Source organism: Arvicola amphibius, chromosome 14 (assembly GCF_903992535.2).
Source record: "Arvicola amphibius chromosome 14, mArvAmp1.2, whole genome shotgun sequence".
NCBI classification, from domain to species: domain Eukaryota; kingdom Metazoa; phylum Chordata; class Mammalia; order Rodentia; family Cricetidae; genus Arvicola; species Arvicola amphibius.
In genome coordinates this window covers 26,324,685-26,343,914 of record NC_052060.1, presented here as the reverse complement: position 1 = coordinate 26,343,914, position 19,230 = coordinate 26,324,685, and the positions used below count along the sequence as shown (strand labels likewise).

Here is a 19,230-nt window from a genome sequence, read left to right as displayed (position 1 = left end):
GCTCTTTCAGAGGTCCTGAGTTCAATTCCCAGCAACCACCTGGTGGCTCACGACCACCTATAAGGAGATCTGGTGTTCTCTTCTGGCCTACAGGCAGGATACTGTATAAATAAATAAATAAATAAATCTTTAAAAAAAAAAAAACTCTAAATCCTGGTGTTTGCAAGTATCCCATAGACTCTCCAGATAATTTGCTATATCAGTGTTTGGGAATTTTAAATGATTTTTTTTCTTTCTTTTTTAGACTTTTTTTTAATGTGTATGTTTGCCTCCAAGTATATATGTGTATTGCATGGCATGCCTGGTACCCACTGAGGCCAGAAGAGGGTGTCAGATCCCTTGAAACTGAAGTTATAGACAGTTGTCAGCCTCCATGTGGCTGCAGGGAATTGGCTCTAAATCCTCTGGAAGAACAATCAGTGCTCTTAACTAGTGTGTCATTCCCCAACCCATCTATTTGGGTTTTGGTTTGTTTGTTTTTTTTTTTAACATATTTATTGCTGAATAATCTTTATTTTGTTCTTAGGTTCTGCCCTTCCTGATTTCAATGGTTTAGGATCAAACACTGAGAAATGTACCCTAATACCCCCTCTTCTCAGAGTAAGATTCTTTTTGAACCCCTTTGCATTTGTTATGCCTCAATTCGCTTTGTTTGACAGCATCACAGCCCAACAGGGACCGCTAAACACCACTCACCCCCTCAAAGCTATCATTTATTAAAAACTTACCATGCAGTTAAATAAGACTTAGAAACCAATTTGGCTTTTTTATTTCTGTTTTTGTTTTCTTGAGACAGAGTATCTGTCTGCAGCTTTGAATTTACTACAGAGCCCAGGGTTTCCTGAAACTCACGGCACAATTCTGGTACCTCAGCCATATGTCAACAAGAATCATCAAGCTTGATTTTGTTTGCATTCTGAATTCTATCTAATTTCACATCTGATCCTGGAAATGAAATGTTCTCTCAATTATACAGAGACATTTACAATTCGGGGACATTAAAAACCAACCCAAGGTATTTTTATCTCCAAAGTCCATTTTCTTTCAATTGCGTACTCTCCATTTTCAAAGTCATCTGTGTGGTTTTCGTCATCTCTTAGTTTAATATCCAGGTCCTTCTGTTTCTCAGACATCAAACCTACTTACTTTTCCTATATTCCCTTTTTCTCTTTACTAGCTGCAGCTGGGTATTACAAAAAAGCTAGAAAAAAATAAGCAACAAAATGCAAAAAGTTTTATTTTTTAAAAAGATGACATTATACACTAATTTAAAAATATTGACAAATATATAAAGATATATAAAAGGCAGGCCATGCAGTTTCAGATACAGATAATCACAAGACTAGAACCTAATCATACTTAATGCCGCCCGTCTTAGTTAGGGTTACTATTGCTATGATGAAACACCGTGACCAAAGCAATTAGGGAGGGAAGGGTTTATTTGACTTACACATCCACATCGCTGTTCATCCTCAAAGGAAGTCAGGACAGGAACTCAAGCAGGGCAGGAACCTGGAGGCAGGCGCTGATGCAGGGGTCATGGAGGAGTGCTGCTTACTGGCTTGCTTCCCATAGCTTGCTCAGCCTGCCTTCTTATAGAACCCAGGACCAACTGTCCAGGGATGGCACCGCCCACAATGGGTTCCCTCCCACATCTGGCACTAATTACAAAATTGCTCTATAGGCTTGCCTATTACCCGATCTTCATGAAGCATTTTCTCAACTGAAACTCCCTCCTCTCAGGTGACTTTAGAGCTGTGTCAAGTTGGCTTAAAAGTAGCCAGCACAGTCCCCAAAACTGTTTCTTCTCAGGAAACACAGACACATATGCACAAACCTAGACAGACCCTCTTCTGACCACTGACTCTCTCTCCCTCTGGAAACATTGCTGTTTGAGGAAATACCAGTATTCTTAAAAGTAGCTGAGGTTATCTATTGCAAGGTCCTCAAGGACTTTCTCCTGACAACGATAACATGAGACTGTTGTGTATATATATTGTGTGTATATATATATAGATAGATAGATATAGATCCTATATGCACAAGACACCCCAAATGTGACAGATGTTCACTGACATGCATGCAGCCTTATGATTCTGTGGACTACAATCATTGACATCTCAAGACCTTCACAGACAGCACATTCCTGTGGCTTCTCTCCCCCCCCCCCCAAAAAAATGTGACTTGTAAAAGTACCCTTTGAGGCATATCCTACCAAATCAGCTGTCCGTCATTAATCACTCACTTTATTTCACATTATGAAGTCTCCAAAACTTGAGTTCCCAAATCTTGAAAAAACTCAAGCATTTTCATTAGAAGAACTAACTTCTTTAAAAAAATTATGTCCTCTATCTACTTCTTTCATTTATTTGCGATTTGGCCACTACTGTGAGAGTTTTGCTGGAGGCAAGGCAATGGGAAAGGCTAGTTTTGGAGTCCTAGAGAAGACCGGTTGACGGTGTGGGGGAGGGCAAAACGAGCTGGCCATAGGGCAGTCTGATGAATTTGTACCAGATGAAAAGTCAGAGAATGTGGGTACATTCCTTATTTCAGATGGGAAGACAGGGATTAGAAAACTTAGGTTGATCTAAGTCTAAAAAAAAAAAAAAATCTAAGAAACCCAACATATAGCAACAGAGCATGGTAGCTGGGTCGTGTGCTCTCACCAGTCAACCCTCCCCATGAAAAGAGGCACTGTGTTGCTCAGCCTAGTTGGCAGCCTTGGGCTGGGGGATTTTATAGTCAAGCAAGCATTTGTAGTGTGCTCACAGAGGCACGCTCTGGCCTCCACTCTTCCCAAGAGTCCGGGAGGGGAGATACCTAATGGGCATCAAACCTGCACACAGGAGAGGAACAGAGCGGGCAGATTTCCTGCAGGGGAAATCCTGAGATGACTGCCCCACAAAAACCGAATGTCCTTACAAGCTAGAAAGCAAACTCGCTCTTTCAACTTGTCAGATCTTTATAGATACCAAGCCACGGAAATAATGTCAGTGCCCTCAGATAAAAGGTTTGCTGAACAGAAATCACCAAGAATGCACTGAAAATCACATTCGCTCCACGGTACATTAAGTGACCTTAACCAAGTTACTTAACCTTTGGAGCCTCAGTTTCCTTACTTTTAAATCAATTGTAGCAAAAAAAGGCGTGTTTGTGTGATTAAACCCTGACCAGAAGCAAGTTGGGGAAAGAAAGCATTTATCTGGTTTACACTTCCTGATCACACAGTCCCTTATTGGGGGAACTCAAAATAAGAGCTGAAAAAGAGGCCATGGAGAAACGCAGCTTACTGGCTTGCTCCTCGTAGTTTGCTCAGCCTATTTTCTTATAGAACCCAGGACCATTTGCCCAGGGGTGGCACTGCCCATTTACCTGCAGCAGCAATCATAGAGCAAGGAAATGCCTCCACAGACACGCCCACAGGCCAATCTGATGGAGTCAGCTCCTTAGTTGAGTCTCCCTCTTCCCAGTGACTAGTCTGTGGCAAATTAACATTAAACCCAAACATCCCAGTGACCCTCACGCATTCGAAGGACTTAGAAGAGTATCAGCTATCTCTTCAGTATTGCAGTTGATAATTACTAGTTACAGGGCATGCATTATTTTCCGAAACATTTCACATGTTTTATTTTTGTGGGATGTGCGTGGTGGGGGAGCGGGGTTTGTCAATGATATTTTAAGAATTAGGCTTGCAAAGAAGTTAGATGACTTGTACAATATCTTAAGACGTTGTTTTTTCCTAACTTGCAGTTTCTTTACAGAGAGAACTTCCCTAAACATTGTCCCCGCTTATCTTTGCTCTTTAATTCACTTTTCCTGAAAAGGAACAGTGAGGAGGCAACGTGGGCTTTGAAGACCATAAAAAGACCCCTGTCCCCAAGACCCAGACCCCTCAGACCCCCGCCGCGCCCACCTCTCGCGAGACCAGCGGTCTGCGCTAGCGGGAGTGAAGACTCCCGGAAGTGGGGGGAGGCAGGGCCACGCCCACCTGAGCTCGTCCGCCCGCCGAGCGGAGTCGGAGCGTCCCCCGGCCTCGCTGGGCGGAGTCTCGGCTGTCCCCGGCCTGTCACTGTCACCTGGCTGGGGTCCCGGTGTCCCTCCCCGTGCCCTTCAAGGCTCCCTGCCCTCTCCGGGCTGCCGCTCGGCCGGCGTTCCCGCTGTGCCCGGCTCCCGCTCCCGACGCCGCACGTCTGTCCCGCTCGCTCGTAAGTGCCTGGAATGCGTCCGGCTGGGGACGCGCATTCTTTCTATCTATAGCCCCTCTGTACATCGAATGCCGTCACAGCTATTCCCGGGGCAGCAACTGCTTCCTTCTCTAATCACCTCCCCATTGGTGGCTTCAGACCCGAATTTGGGAACCCTTTGCCCTTCCACCTGTTCCCTGAGCAGCCTGATCTCTTGGAGGCTGCAGTGCCATTTGGAGCTTTCTGGGCCCTCGGACTCGGGACGGAATTTTTGCTCCTGAATTCCAGGCTTTCCCAGATGGGTTGCTTTTCCCTAAGAATGCTTTAGCTTTTTTTTTTTTTTTTTTTTCTTTTTGTCTGTCCTGTTTTGACTGTAAGAATCGACATTTTTTGCTTCAGGCTTTCTTATTCTGCTCCAAGAGAAAAGAAACTTCTCCCTTGGATTTTACGGACAAGATTTCATTCTTTCTCATTGTTCTTCTAGGCTTTAAATCTATCTAGGACATGTAAGTGCCACTGTCAACTCTAGAGAGTTTTAGCTTGTGTTTTCTTTTCATAATTACCTTTTGTTTTATAGGGGTAACTCATTCCACTTTGGGGTCTTTTTAATTCTACGGAAAGACTTCAAATCCTCCGGCAGCCAAAATGGAACACAGTAGACAGATTCGAATTTTACTAATGAACGAAATGGAAAAGCTAGAGAAGACCCTCTTCAGACTTGAACAAGGTCAGTCACAAGTTGTTTGATCAGCTCTCTTATATCTTTTATTACATTGACGGTCTATTATTTTTTTCTTAACTTAAAGTTAGGGACTGGGGGTGGTGGGTATAGTTCAGTGGTAGAATGCATGCTTAGCATAGATGAGGCTCAGATTAAATTCTCTGTATGAACACACACACACAACTTAAATTTCCTAGATTTAGCTCAATTTGTGCCAAGATACTGTGTTCCACGTTACTGGCGACTAATGAAGGTTTATGGTGTTTGAGAATAGATATTTCTTGTTAGAACAATGATAGCTCAGTTCACTTTGTTGCAAGCCACCACCTTGCAGAAACTACAGAGCATGGAAAGCCACTCAGGGGAGAACCTTTGCCTAGTCTGCGAGAACTGATTCAGGCCCGGGAGAGAAAGAAGTGGAAGAAACTATATATTCAATCAGAAGATTAAACATGCTATTTGTAATAGCATTTACAGATATAGCTTATTCAATCATATATAATTTAGCTTTGCATATAATCTGTAGTGTTGCTTTTAAAGTGCACTTTTCTCCTTTATTGAACCTAAGCATTGGTAAAACAGAGTACAATATAGTACTGTATAGTATAATCAGTATAGTACAGTAGCTATTGCTTGCATTATCAGCAGCCTCTCAAGCAAGTAGAAGATAAGGCCAAATAAAAAAAATGGGAAGTCTGACCGGGTGATGTTGAGCCTTGTTGGAGCCAGAGATATAGCTCAGTGGTAAAGTGCTTGCCTAATACAAGCAAGGTCTTTGGGTTCAAACCTCAGCATGACCAAAAGATACAAATAAAAGATCAAAGATCCAATTACAGTTCTATAAAACAAAGACAGATAACTTTACTTTCAATACTGAATACATCTCACTTATAATCTATAAATATAACTTGTAAAATGCAAGTAGAAAGTTTTTAATGTATCAAGACAAAATCAGCCCTCAAGTGGATGTATTAAACAAACATTGACAAGCATCTGGAAGAATTTTTTTCTTTAATGTTTTAAAAGTTAGATTTTTTGAAAACGTCAACCATCTGCTGTGTTCCCTTGATGCCGAATGGCCCTCTTCTTCCAAATCTGTTTGGGGTTTTAGGTCAACGAGTCCTGGCTTCAACTTTGGCTCTCCTGAGTCTGCACTTTTCCTAGTTTTGGCTTTCCTCCTCTATCTTCAGCATTCCCATCAGTTTGGTGGCTCCCATTAGGCTCTCTTCCTTCCACATTTCAATTAATTACCAGTGTCTGCTAGGTTTTCCTCTTTTTCTCTTCTTCTACCATCAAATAGTTATGCATTCTCATGGCCTCATCTCCTGCCTCTCTGCTGAGGACTCTCATTGAAACAAAGGCCTGGAGTGTCCTTCCTGGAAGCTTTTGAATCAAGTATAGTGACAAGGGTTGAGAAGCAGCTTTGCCTTTTTGCTTGGCTGCTAACAAAGAGATGTTGGACAAATTAACTCATATCCTTGTAAAGATATGTTGTTGCTCTCCTCTGGCATTCGGTTTTAAGACTGTAAATTAGTAATATCTAGTTTTGTAGTGATAGAGCCCTAAGCAACAAGGTATTGCTCTTTCTGCTTAGCAGTCCACTCCCTGGAGTTTAGCTTTGTTCTGACTATCCAGTAGACATGTGATAGGGTAGTTCTCTCAGTTTCCTCCCATGTGTCCTAAGTCACCCCCTTTAGCAAGCCCCAGTGATGTTTCTCTCTTCAGCTTTTCCCAGGCTGGACTCTTGGGCATTCTTAACGATGTCTTCTCTTTAACTGTCATCTCTCTTTAAAGTCTGTAATTCTTTTCTGATATCTCTCCGTTTGTCTCTTCCATCTAACCAAATGAGAGAGAGCCCAAGTCATCTTTATATCCAGGCTCTTTCCTTTTGACTTATGTGTACCTGATTCTAAAATTCTGAATGGTTCTGCACTTTTTTCTTGTCAAGATTGAATCTTGCTGTTCCCTGCCCTTAGTGTTTGAATCTTTCTAACTTTCCTCTTCATTCTATATCAAGTGGCCTTCCTCACACCAGTGTTTGCATGTTTACTCCTGCCAGATCCCTCTGTATATATTGTACTTTTTACTGTCATTCTGTGTGTTCAGCGGTCAGTTAAAATGATACCACCTTAGCGAAGGCTTCCTCTAAATTTTTGCTTTCTCTGTGGTTTGATCACTGATCAGCTAAGTACTGACCGATGAAGCAGCGTCTGAAGCTTGGTGGTGGTGCAGTACCCAGCTGGAGGCTGAGCTTTGTGAGGCTGGGATAGTATTACAGACTGAGCACTATGTGCAACACTTAATAAATGCTTCATAAACCCCAGTGAAAACTAGCCCAAGCTGGAAATTCAGCTAAGCTGCTTGAAGAGACAAATTGAAGGGTTTATTAAGACTAATGTCACTCTGTAACACTAGATAAAACCAATAAATCCATCCGTTTTTGTGATAGCAGTGTGATCATATTATTTAGAAGGCAATTTATAATGTGAAGTATTGATTAGAGAAAACACTGGGACAAAAAAAATAATTGAGAAGACTTTTTTATTTATTTTTTAATTGATTTTTATTGAGTTCTACATTTTTCTCTGCTCCCTTCCCTGCCTCTCCCCTTCCCTTCAACCCTTTCCCAAGGCCCCCATGCTCCCAATTTACTCAGGAGGTCTTTGTCTTTTTCTACTTCCCATGTAGATTAGATCTGTGTGTTTCTTTTAGGGTCCTCGTTGTTGGAGAAGATCCTTTTTAAAAATCCTGTCTACCCTGTCTGCATGCTGAGGCAGAGGCAAGTGGACCTCTGTGAGGTCTAGGCCAGCCTGGTCTACATAGATTTCCAGGCCAGCCAGAGCTCACAGTGAAACTCTGCCCTCTCTCCTCCTGAGAGAATTGTATCTGGGCTGTGGCTCAGTGGATAAAGTGCCTGCTGGACAAGCACAAGGAAGATCTCCACGCTTACATAAAAGCTGGCTTTAGTGGCATGCACCTCTAACCCCAGCATCAGGGGTACTGAGACAGGTGATCTAGGGACTTGTTGGCCACCCAGTGACCAATCAGTGAGCTCCATGTTCAGTGAGAGATCCTTCTCAAAAAATAAGATGGCTATGACTTGAGAGATACCTCAGCAGTTGCTGCTTTTACACCCACATGGTGGCTCACAACCTCCTGTAACTCTAGTGCCAGGGGATCTGACACCCTCTCCTAGCTTCTGTGGGCACCGCACACACACATGGTGCACACACATGCATGTGGGCACTCATACATATATATATATACACAAAATAAAAATAATCTTTAATTTTTAATCTTAAAAAAATAAAGCAAAGAAGAATAAAGGAAGACACCCAGCATCAATTTATGGCATACATTTATATCAGCAACACTCACAGGTGCATACACCTGCACATACATTGCAGAAAGGAAGAAAGAGAAAGAAAGGAAACAAATGAACAGACGTACAAGATTAAAGATAAGAATTTAATGATATCAGAGTTGAAAACAGAGACAGAATAAGAAAAGTTTAAACTCACAGAAGTTGGTGACAGGGGTAAAGGAGAAACCTGGCGATATTTGGTCTTTCTTCCTTGACTGGTCCCCAATCCATTCTCTGTGTTTATTTTTTCATCCTAAGCACCAGTTATACTTTCAACACTGACATCTCTATAGACTATAATTTGATTAGAATATTTTCTGTTTTCCTTGTCTTATAGTGTATCAGAAAATGAACAAACTTGGTATTTCTCAAACCTGAAATTAATTCTTCCATCTTTTGCTCATGTCATGAAAATGTGTGGAGGTCAGAAGAAGGTTTTTGGGAATTGGTTCTTACCTTCCACAGTAGTATGCCATGAGGGAACTCGGGTTTGTCAAGCCTGGGTGTCAAGAACTCTTACAGGGCTAACCTATGAGCCTAATTGTTACTATTTTTTGTTTGTTTTTTAATAAATGTTCAGCTAAGCATGGTGGTGTACACCTTTAATCCTAGCACTTAGGAGGCAGAGCCAGGTGATTCTCTGAGTTTGAGGTCAGCCTGATCTCCAGAGTTAAGTTCCAGCTCAGCCAGGGCTACACAGAGAAACCGTGTCTCAAAAACAATAAAATAAATATAAAATAAAATACAATGTTCATTTACAAGAGTTTCCTTAAAAAGGATTGATTTATTACTTATTTTATATAAGTATATTTGCTTGCTATCATTAGTCTATGTTTACCATATGCATTCACGTGCCCCCAAAGGCCATAGGGTATTGGATCCCCTAGAACTAGAATTAGAGGCAATTGTGATCTGCCTGATACAGGTGCTGGACACCTGCAAGCGCAACAAATGCTTTTACCTGCTGAGTCAACTTTCCAGTCCCCAAAGGTTTCTTGATTGAAGTCTACCTAGCCCCTAATGGGAATTTTTGTTTACAGTAGTAATTTAATCACTTGTCTTCCTAGCTAGCTACTTACCAGGGAGCTATGACTGATCCAAGTGTTCTTAGTGTTAACATGAACAAGATAGCCACACCATGTACTGCTGTGACCTAAGCTAATTTTAGCAGAGGTATTTCATGTACTGTCGGGAACCGGTTCAGTTTCAGCGACTTGACTTAGCAGTTTAGAGTGGCTTTGTGCTTTGGGAATATTTACTAATCCTTTACTGGGGTAAAGAAAATATAGCATCTTTGTTTCTTTGAAGAGTAATTCAGTTTGGTAACATATGAATTGGCACTGATGCTCTAAATTCATCAGATAAATAAAAAAAAAGACATCCTTGGAAAAGGTAGAGGTTGTAGTCTAATGGAGGCTCACAGCCCAACCTCCCTTATTTGTTGTTGTGTTTTGCCTGGAAATCCACCTTTATCTGAACTAGGTAGACAAGCCATATTGTCTTAAATCATACAGATTAGGTTGTGGCTTCGTAGTAGAGCAACTGTATAGCATGTATGAGACCTTAGATGCCATTCTTAACCCCATAAAAAAGTAAATTAAATTAAAAATCAGAAATTTCTCTTTCCAAAATTTCATAACAGGAATAAAAATAACCACAGACATATTTTACTTCTTAGAAATTGCCAAACCTAGCCAGGTATGGTGGCATGCACCTTTAGTCCCAGCACTTAGGAGGCAGAGGCAGAGGCAGATGGATCTCAATGAGTTCTAGGTCTGCCCTGGCCTGTGTAGTAAGACACAGAGGGAAGGGGGATGAAGGGGGAGACCGAAACTGACTGACTTGTAGATGAAGTGTAAATGTTTGAAATTTGAAATTTGTCCTTTTTAGAAGTGGTGATCAGCCTTCCATCATGTGAAACTTAGAAAATATCATCAGAAGAACAAAACAAACAAATCTTTATTTGACCCTTTGAGGTAAACGTACATGAGAACTCGTTCTTTCATTTTTGAATAAAACTGAAGCTGTGGAGCAGACAGTTGGCAGGTGTGAAAGCTTTAGTGCTCTGTGGCTCTCCACTTTCTGTTGTAGCTAGTCAACTCTGGTGCTGCAGCAGGAAAGCAGCCATAGATAAGATTGTGCTTATGTTCCAATAAAACTTTTTTTGTAGGAACATGTTGTGCCTGATGCAGTTTCCCTTGTTATTGCAATGTGTTCTGATTTTTACTCTAGAAGTCCTTTTGTTATTACATGGTTTTATCTATATAAGTGAATACCTGTCACCTTTACAAGTTTTCTAATCTGTTTCTACTATTCTAAATAAAATTTCAGTTGGTTTTCCAATTAATGTATAAATATAGAGTAGCTTATAAAAATAATTGCTAAATGTCAAGAAAAATAGAGATTTACTAGCCAGATTTCAGCAGAAGTCTACATAATAAATGAATGGGATTCAAGATTAAGGTCATAGTTTAGTATATATAACCAAAAGAACTCTTTTTTTTTAATTCATGTTAGGATACCTTTATATGTATTTTTCTTTGAAATATTTGAGGCTGTTAAAGCCAATTGCCATAGTAAACAGAATTTTTAATATTTAATTACCTTATTACAAAATATTAAATTAAGACTTAAAAAATTAGTGAACGCTGGAGAGATGACTGAAATGAAGAGTGCTCCCTGCTCATACAAAAGACCCAACTTTGGTCCCCAGCACCCGCCTTCGGTGGTGGCTTACAACCGCCTGTAACTCCAGCAACTCCTGTACTCATACGTGCACATATCCACATACATGTATACATACACTCAAAATGGGGGCAGCTGGGCGTGGTGGCACATGCCTTTACCAGAGGCAGGTGGATCTCTGTGAGTTCAAGGCCAACCTGGTCTGCAAAGTGAGTTCCAGGGCAGCCAGGGCTACACAGAGAAACCCTGTCTTGAAAAACCAAAAAGAAAAAGAAAGAAAAAGAAAAGGGGGCCGGAGTGGTGTCTCAGAGGCAAAGGGCACTTGGTGTTCTTTCAGAAGATCCAGGTTCAATTCTCAGCACACACATGATTATAGCCATCTATAATCCCAGTTCCAAGGATCTGATGCCTTCTTCTGACCTCTGAGGGCACTAAAAATGCAAATAATGTACAAATATATATGCAGGGGAACTTCATAAAATAATTAAAAATAAATCTTTAAAAAAACAGTGAACTTTTAAAAAGTAATAAATATTCAGTCATACTGTTTTCTTGATAGTGTCTGCTTTATATGTATGAGTGTTTTGCCTACATGTATGTGTGTGTACTTTGTGCTTGCCTGGTCCCCAGTGAGGCCAAAAGAGGTGCCAGATACCCTAGAACTGGAGTGAAGGATGGTTATAAGTACCACGTTGGTACTGGGGACTGAAAATGCTCCAGCAACCTTACTTTTTATTTTGGTGTTTCATAATTTACATAATCTGTAAGAACAATATACATGTCTACTACATACAGATAAATATTTGTATTTGAAGAATTCTTCTTTTCTTTCTCAAGTTTCTTGATAATCCATTGCTCCAAATACTGTTTGAGAGAGTTTTGACCTTTGTACTACAGTTTCTCTGTATCATTGTGTAATTACTAAAGCAATATTTGTATAAACTTAAAAGACAAGTTGTTTAAATATCAGCAATACTTCTGATACTTGTACATCTTCCAGATGTTGCTACTTTTCCTGACAGTAAATTTAATTAGTCTTAGAAAATGTAGATATTTCTAATTTTGAACATCAGAAAATATTACTTCATTTATTGACTGAGATGGGTCATGCTATGAGATGGAGTTTTTATTTTGTTTTGTCCTGTTTTTCTAATGACATTTTTTAGCCATGGCCAGCCTGGAACCTGCTACATTGACTAGGCAGGCCTTGCATTTCTGGTGATCATTCTCCTTTTGCCTCCTGAACGCTGGGCTCATAGGTGCGCAGGCGCAGAGCTTTTGTTTCGTTTTTTGAGAAAGGATCTCACAGCGTGGCCCAGGCTAGCTTTGAGTTCCGTGTGACCCAGGTTGGTCCTGAAGTTGTCATCTTGCCTCAGCCTCTGAGTTCTAGGATTACACCAGCTATGTTTTAATCCATCATGCAGTTATTTTTAAATCTATCTCAGTATTAATACAACTTTAATTTTAGTTATTTTTCAAGTAAAATTATAGGAATATGTAAAAACTATCAGAATCATTTTGCAATCTGTTTGTTTACCCCACTTGTCCCACTTGTCCTAGTATTATACTATGTATTTTATATTTGTCTGTGTATTCTATATTTCAGCCAGACCTTTTTTTTTCCAGAAAGAAAAGATGCTGTTTGATAGTATGTTATCCGTAGTAGAATTTCTTTTAAAACAGGCATCAATCTTCTTGACACACTGTGCCGTTATCAGCTGATTGCTTTGTTTCTGTGGCCAGAGCTGTGATGGCAGCCGTAGAGCAGCAGACGTAAAGGATCACTGCCACTCAGGGCAGCCTGACTGTGTCGAGAGTTCTTGGCCAGCCCAGACTGCAGAGGAAGACCTTGGCTCTAAAAACCAAATCCAAATAAGAATCATTCATTAAACTTTCATCCTAAAATTGAAACAGTTCAGTCATATCTTCAGACACTACTTCCAATTCTGTATCTAATTTTTCCAGCAAAATCTTAACTCTGTCACAGTTGCCTGTGAGGATAAACTCAACATCTTCCCATTGGTCTTATTTTTATAATCACCCACGAGTCACAAATACTATTAATGGCATCTAGAATCTAGAAGACATGGCACTACTGAATGTCACTGTAGCCTAACAAACTATATTTCTTAAATAAGAAATATGTGGAAGTCAATTTTACTCCTTCATCCTCAGGCTGTAGATGTTACAGCATGTTATATTAGCAAGCGTGACATTAATCTCATCTCATCTTCCCTCCAGTGCTCTTAGATGAATGGCCTAGCTCATTGTTAGTAGGCAGTCATAGTTTAAGAGGACTCATTTTTCTGAGCTTAGGTAACAAAAATGGTCATAAAATAGTCTGAAAAAAACTTACTATCAACTGTCACCCAGGCTTGTTCTATTGATAGAGCATAGGCAAAGTAGATTTAGTTCAGCCCCCTAGAGCCTAAAAGTCGCTAGCTGCGCTCCCACTGTTGAGGAATCAGCCTGTCTCTGCAATTTTTTTTTTTTTTTTTTTTTTTTTTTTTTTTTTTTTTTTTTTTGGTTTTTTCGAGACAGGGTTTCCCTGTAGTTTCTAGAGCCTGTCCTGGAACTAGCTCTTGTAGACCAGGCTGGCCTCGAACTCAGAGATCCGCCTGCCTCTGCCTCCCCGAGTGCTGGGATTAAAGGCGTGCGCCACCACCGCCCGGCCTGTCTCTGCAATTTTGCAGCTAGGCATTGTGTGTGGAGCTGTGGAAGACCTAGCTGCCATTGTGCTCTAACGGGAGACTATCTCAGCTATGCTGAATCTCGTTTAGTGACCACTTCTAGAAGTTTCCTGAACCAGATCTACAGCTTCTATGTTGGCATTTGCTGTTTCAGTTTGGAATTTATATCAGAGAGGTGACTCCTTTTTTTAAGCTTCTGAGACAGTTTTTACTACCCTCTGCTGCTTCTTTGCTCCCCTTGACTATCAGAATTAGGACTAGCTAAGGCCTTGCTCTTGAGTAGCCTTTGTGACTGTGTTGGTTGTTCATGCAGACCACTGAAGCATGTCAGCAGTGTGTTTACACCGGGGAAGCCCTTCTGATTTCCTTCCAGAACATCTTTGTGCTTACAGCTTGACAAGCTATGTGCTGATCTTCGCTGTCTCCACTTTCAATGCTCCTTCTTTGCTAGCATTGGTCATTTTTAGCCTGATTTAAAGTAGCAAACAGGCAGCTTTGCTTTTCTCTTAGTAAGTTAAGGTTATTGATCATCCTAATATCAGTACTGTATTAGGAAATTAGTATGTATCTCAGGAAATAAGGTGACCGGGGGAAACATTGAAGGGTGGGGATTAGCTGTAGGAGCAGTCAGAGCAATAGGTTTAGCAGCTAAGTGCTCCATCTTAAGTGAGTGCAATTAATAGTAGCCCAAAGCAAATTAGCATCAAAGTCACTGATCCAGAAAACCAGATATAATAGAAGATATTGAAATTGTGGCCTAAATGGGGCACAGAGATATATGAACTTGCACTACTACTTTTATTCAGAATATTTGTATGTATATCTATGTATGTGTGTATGCATGTCCACATGTGTGCAGGTGCACATTTATGTGCAGGTGTTTATGTTCACATAAAGGCCAAGATTAATCTTGGGTGTTGTTACTTAGGATGGCACTGGGGTTGCCATTAAGGCTAGGCCAGGTTGCCAGGGAGCCCCAAGGAGCCCTTTGTCTCCACTGCTGGGATTACAGACATGCACTCCCATGCTCAGGTTACTTATTTATTTATTTTACATCCCAACTTAAGTTTCCCCTCTCTCCTCTCCTTTCATTCCCTCTTCTGCCTCCACACCCTCCATCCACTCCTCCTCTGTTTCTGTTCAGAAGTGGTCTAGGTATCAATTAAATTGACAGAGATCCATTACCTGGATGGGTTACTTTAGGCTCCACTAGTCTCCATAGTTTTGTTGGGGGCAGTAGTTGTAGGTCTTTGGCTGTCTACAGAGCAGCATAGGTCTTTGGTTGCCAGACCGAGGTCTCAGATTTTTCTGTAGAGGAGCAACTTGGAGGACTGACCATACTTTGACAAGACAAAGTAGGGCAATCAACCCAAAACGTCCACAATTTGAGCAGAGCCCTGGCAACAAGGGAGGCCTGGGGCAGTTTTGCCCAGTGGTTAGCATCACCACAATCCAGGTGGAGTTCTCATGTCCCATTTATCTTCTTTGGATACTTTAAGGGTTCCACTAGGAGTTCTGTCTATCATGGGGAGCTTAAACACTTTAAATGTCATATTCCACAAATCTCTGAACCATTTAAGGACCATCTATTGGGTATATCTGAATAGCAAATGGCATCAGCCTGTTAAAGTGTCAGACAGGGAAACAAACCATGTGAAGAGATAACAGAAACCTAGTGCAGATTGACTTCTTCAACCTAGATCAGACTTTGGGGAGTGTAAAAACAGGCAGTTTACTCCCAATATATTTTAGCCCAGTACAGTTTGAAAAAAAAAGTTTCCTGGTGTAATACAATCCTCAATGCACAAAGGAGCATAATTACATTGAAATTCAACTTGGGGTACATGTCATGTCCTCCAAGAAGATGGATTCTAGAGATAGGCTACCTGTACTAGCTTAAGGCCTAAGGGTCTGGCCTGGTCTCAGTAGATAATGTAGAGGTCATTTGGGCTATTAGCCACCTCTGGTCCTGGTTGTGGAAGCTTGGGGGAACCTCTGGCTACAAGGGTCATTTGGATTAATAGCCACCTCCAGTCCTAGTTGTGTTTGGTAATTTTAGATCATCCACGCTGGGGTCGTTCTGTAAGGACGTCAACAAATACTACAAGCTAGTACTTCCCATTCCTAAGGTCTGTTGTTAGGCCTGCATTGGCACACTACTTGTTTGAGCAGGTCTCAGAGACTCATCGCAATGCTGCCAGGATACTTGCTGAGGTGACAGTCTGCTCAGCTGCTCTGTGCAGCAGGACAGCTCTCCTGTGACATCTTCCTAGTTTTGAATACAGTTCCACTCTCCGGCATAGATGCTGACTTTTCGTTGTGGTCCGTGAAATAGCAGAGACCTCTGCTCAGACACCCACCTGTGGGTGTTGATTGAGGGGTGAACCCACCTGTGGGTGTTGATTGAGGGGGGCAGGGCTCAAAGTAGAGTGGCCGAGGGATTAGGGTCACTGCCAGGTAAGAGCCTGTGCACTACAGTGTGTGACTAGAAATCAGATTGTGAGGAACGGAAGAGAGGACGCTGTGAAGGGATGGCTCTGGGTGCACATTCTGTGTGCCAAAATACAAAGTTCCGCTAAATCAAATGCTAAGCACTCCAAAATAACATTAGGGATGGCAGCTTATCTTAAGTATATTTGAAAATTCTTAAGTTTTTATAATGTTTTAAGTAAAACACCTGCTTGAATACTAAACCCTTCAGTGAGTTTATCAAAGTGGTTTATTTAAATGCTTTTGTTTAGGGTTTGAACTACAGTTCCGATTAGGCCCGACTTTACAGGGGAAAGCTGTTACTGTGTATACAAATTACCCATTTCCTGGAGAACCATTTAATCGAGAAAAATTCCGCTCGTTGGATTGGGAAAACCCAACAGAAAGAGAAGATGATTCCGATAAATACTGTAAACTTCACCTGCTCCAGTCTGGATCTTTTCAGTACTACTTTCTTCAAGGGTAAGCCCGGAGTTAATGTATTCTACAACTTAAGTTATCCAACTGTAAATGTTACTATGAGAAACCATGGTGGTGCAGTTTTTACAGGGTTTTTTGTTTGTTTGTTTGTTTGTAAATATTTATTTATTATGAATACAATATTCTGTCTGTGTGTATGCCTGCAGGCCAGAAGAGGGCATCAGACATCACTACCATGTGGTTGCCGGGAATTGAGCTCAGGACCTTTGGAAGAGCAATGTTCTTAACCTCTGAGCCATCTCTCCAGTCCCTTTTTTGTTTTTTTGAGACAGGGTTTTTCTGTATTTCCCAGGTTGTCCTGGAACTTGCTCTGTAGACCAAGCTGGCCTCAAACTCAGAGATTTGCCTGCCTCTGCCTCCCAAGTGCTGGGGTTAAAAGCACTGCCTAACTACAGTGCTTTCTTGAGATGTGATTAGGCTATTATTCTTCAGTTCTGATGAGGTGACTCTATAGCTTATTACAGATTCAAGTTGTATGTAGTTAAACTCCAAGCTCTTCCTGCCATCAGTTTAGAGGATTCTATTTATTTGAATGATATTGTTGTTGATAGACATTAGTGTATTTATTTTCTGATAAGTGTTACTGGATGTCATATTTTATTCTATCAATAGTAGTTGAGAAAGATAGGAAATGCCTGTTCTGGGGCTGGAAAGATGGCTCAGTGGTCAAGAGCTTGAACTGCTCTCATTGAGAACCCAAGTTTTGTTTCCAACCTTCATATCAGATAGCTCACAACCTCCTGTAACTGCAGCTCCAAGAGATCCATTGCCCTCTTCTGGCCTCTATAGGCATCTTCACTCAAGTGGAAACACTGACAGACATGAATACATAATAAAAAAAGAAAGAAAAGAAAATGCCTATTGTATATGTTTTATTGCAAACTTGTCAATGACTTTTAAAAACGATCCATTTATTTTTATTTCATGTGCAGTGGTGTTTTGCTTACATGCATGTCTGTGTGAAGGCTTATGGTACACCAGAACTGGAATAACAGACAGCTATGAACTGCCCTGTGGCTGCTGGGAATTGAACTCAAGTCCTCTGGAAGAACAGCCAGTGCTCTTAACCACTGAGCCATCTCTCCAGCCCCTGGAAAAATACCTTTATATACTTAGACATAAACTCCAGGAAGATCTGGAGTTCAGGGTCTTCCTCCACTACATAGTAAATTTGAGGCAGCCTAGGTTACATGGAACCCTGGATGAAAGGGAGGGAGGGAGGGAGGGAAGGAGGGAGGGAGGGAGGGAGAGAGGGATTTAAATGGGCAATTAACCTTCCAGATGGAATCAAACTGAATTAATGATTTTTCTCTCCAACTAATTAAAACTGTTTTGGTTTATTTTCCCTTAGAAATGAGAAAAGTGGAGGAGGTTACATAGTCGTGGATCCTGTTTTACGTGTTGGAGCTGATAATCACGTGTTACCCTTGGACTGTGTTACTCTCCAGACATTTTTAGCGAAGTGTTTAGGACCCTTTGATGAGTGGGAAAGCAGACTAAGGGTTGCAAAGGAGTCAGGTAGTATTCAGTTTGCTTTCTTTGTCTTTTTAAAACTAGACATAGTTGCTATGATGCAAGCCTCAAAGGCTTTCCTTCTTCTAATCCACAGCTTTTCCAGATGCCAGGTTCTATGGGTCAAGTTAGCAAAGGGCGGCACTTGATCATGAAGTAAAATGATGATCATTTATAAGATTTTATGGGGCACATAAAAGCTAGTAATAAGGCTGTTAAAATGAAGGAAAATGAGTTATATATAATTTTAATTAGCCAATTTGAATTATCCTTTTTCCATATAAAAGGCTTATGCTGCTGGTCATGCCAAGAATAAAATGAAACTAGATTGTATTTTCCTCTTGAGTAAAGTAAGACTAGCACCAACATTCTAGTTTCGAACTAAATATACTATAAAGAAGGGACTGAAAGTTTCAGTGGCGTGACTGTGATGAATGCAAGTCCCATGGAACACTTAAAGTATTACACTTGTGTAGGATATTTTGTTCATGCAGCTCTGTTCTGCCAACAATTACTGTTGAACCTGATAATAGCTTAGCACTGTGGTGATGGTTACCAAGCAGATCGTGTCATAACCCACTTCTCATAGATGGGGACAGTGATAGCCTGAGTAGATTTGCTAACAGTCTTTTGTGGTCCAACTAGAATGGGAACCCAAGTCATTGGTTCCTTTTCTACTGGCACATTTGTCTCGCTGTTGATAAGTAGCCGAGAAAGCTCAGTGTGCACCGTGCTTAGCTCCAGGTTGATCTGTTTGCCTTCTCATGCAGTGGTCTGTTTTCTTACTTGTAGGTTACAACATGATTCACTTCACCCCATTGCAGACTCTTGGACTTTCCAGGTCATGCTACTCCCTTGCTGACCAGTTAGAATTAAATCCTGACTTTTCAAGACCTCATAAAAGATACTCCTGGAATGATGTTGGGCAGTTAGTAGATAAGCTGAAAAAGGAGTGGAATATTCTTTGTATTACAGACGTTGTCTACAATCATACTGGTATGGGATTCAGTGTTTCAGTGTGAATATTAAATTCTTATTATTTTATTTATTAATATTTTCATTTTACATTATTATTTTTAGTAGTAGCATGTTGCAGTGTGAGGA

The 19,230-nt window shown here is 40.9% G+C and overlaps 1 protein-coding gene across 3 annotated transcripts in view; it reads left to right on the top strand.

Moving 5' to 3' along the window:
* The first annotated feature begins 4,058 nt into the window (after positions 1-4,058).
* Agl (amylo-alpha-1, 6-glucosidase, 4-alpha-glucanotransferase) overlaps positions 4,059-19,230 on the top strand; it is a 56,204-nt gene continuing 41,032 nt past the window's right edge. For 2 of the 3 annotated variants that reach the window (XM_038310961.1, XM_038310963.1), the window contains exons 1-5: positions 4,059-4,205; positions 4,762-4,911; positions 16,386-16,596; positions 17,966-18,132; positions 18,919-19,122. In XM_038310961.1, coding sequence (XP_038166889.1) covers positions 4,830-4,911; positions 16,386-16,596; positions 17,966-18,132; positions 18,919-19,122 — 664 coding nt within the window. In that variant the 5' untranslated portion in view covers positions 4,059-4,205; positions 4,762-4,829. Of the gene's footprint in view, positions 4,206-4,673; positions 4,691-4,761; positions 4,912-16,385; positions 16,597-17,965; positions 18,133-18,918; positions 19,123-19,230 lie in introns of those variants that run through there. The other variant, XM_038310962.1, reaches the window with a different exon arrangement.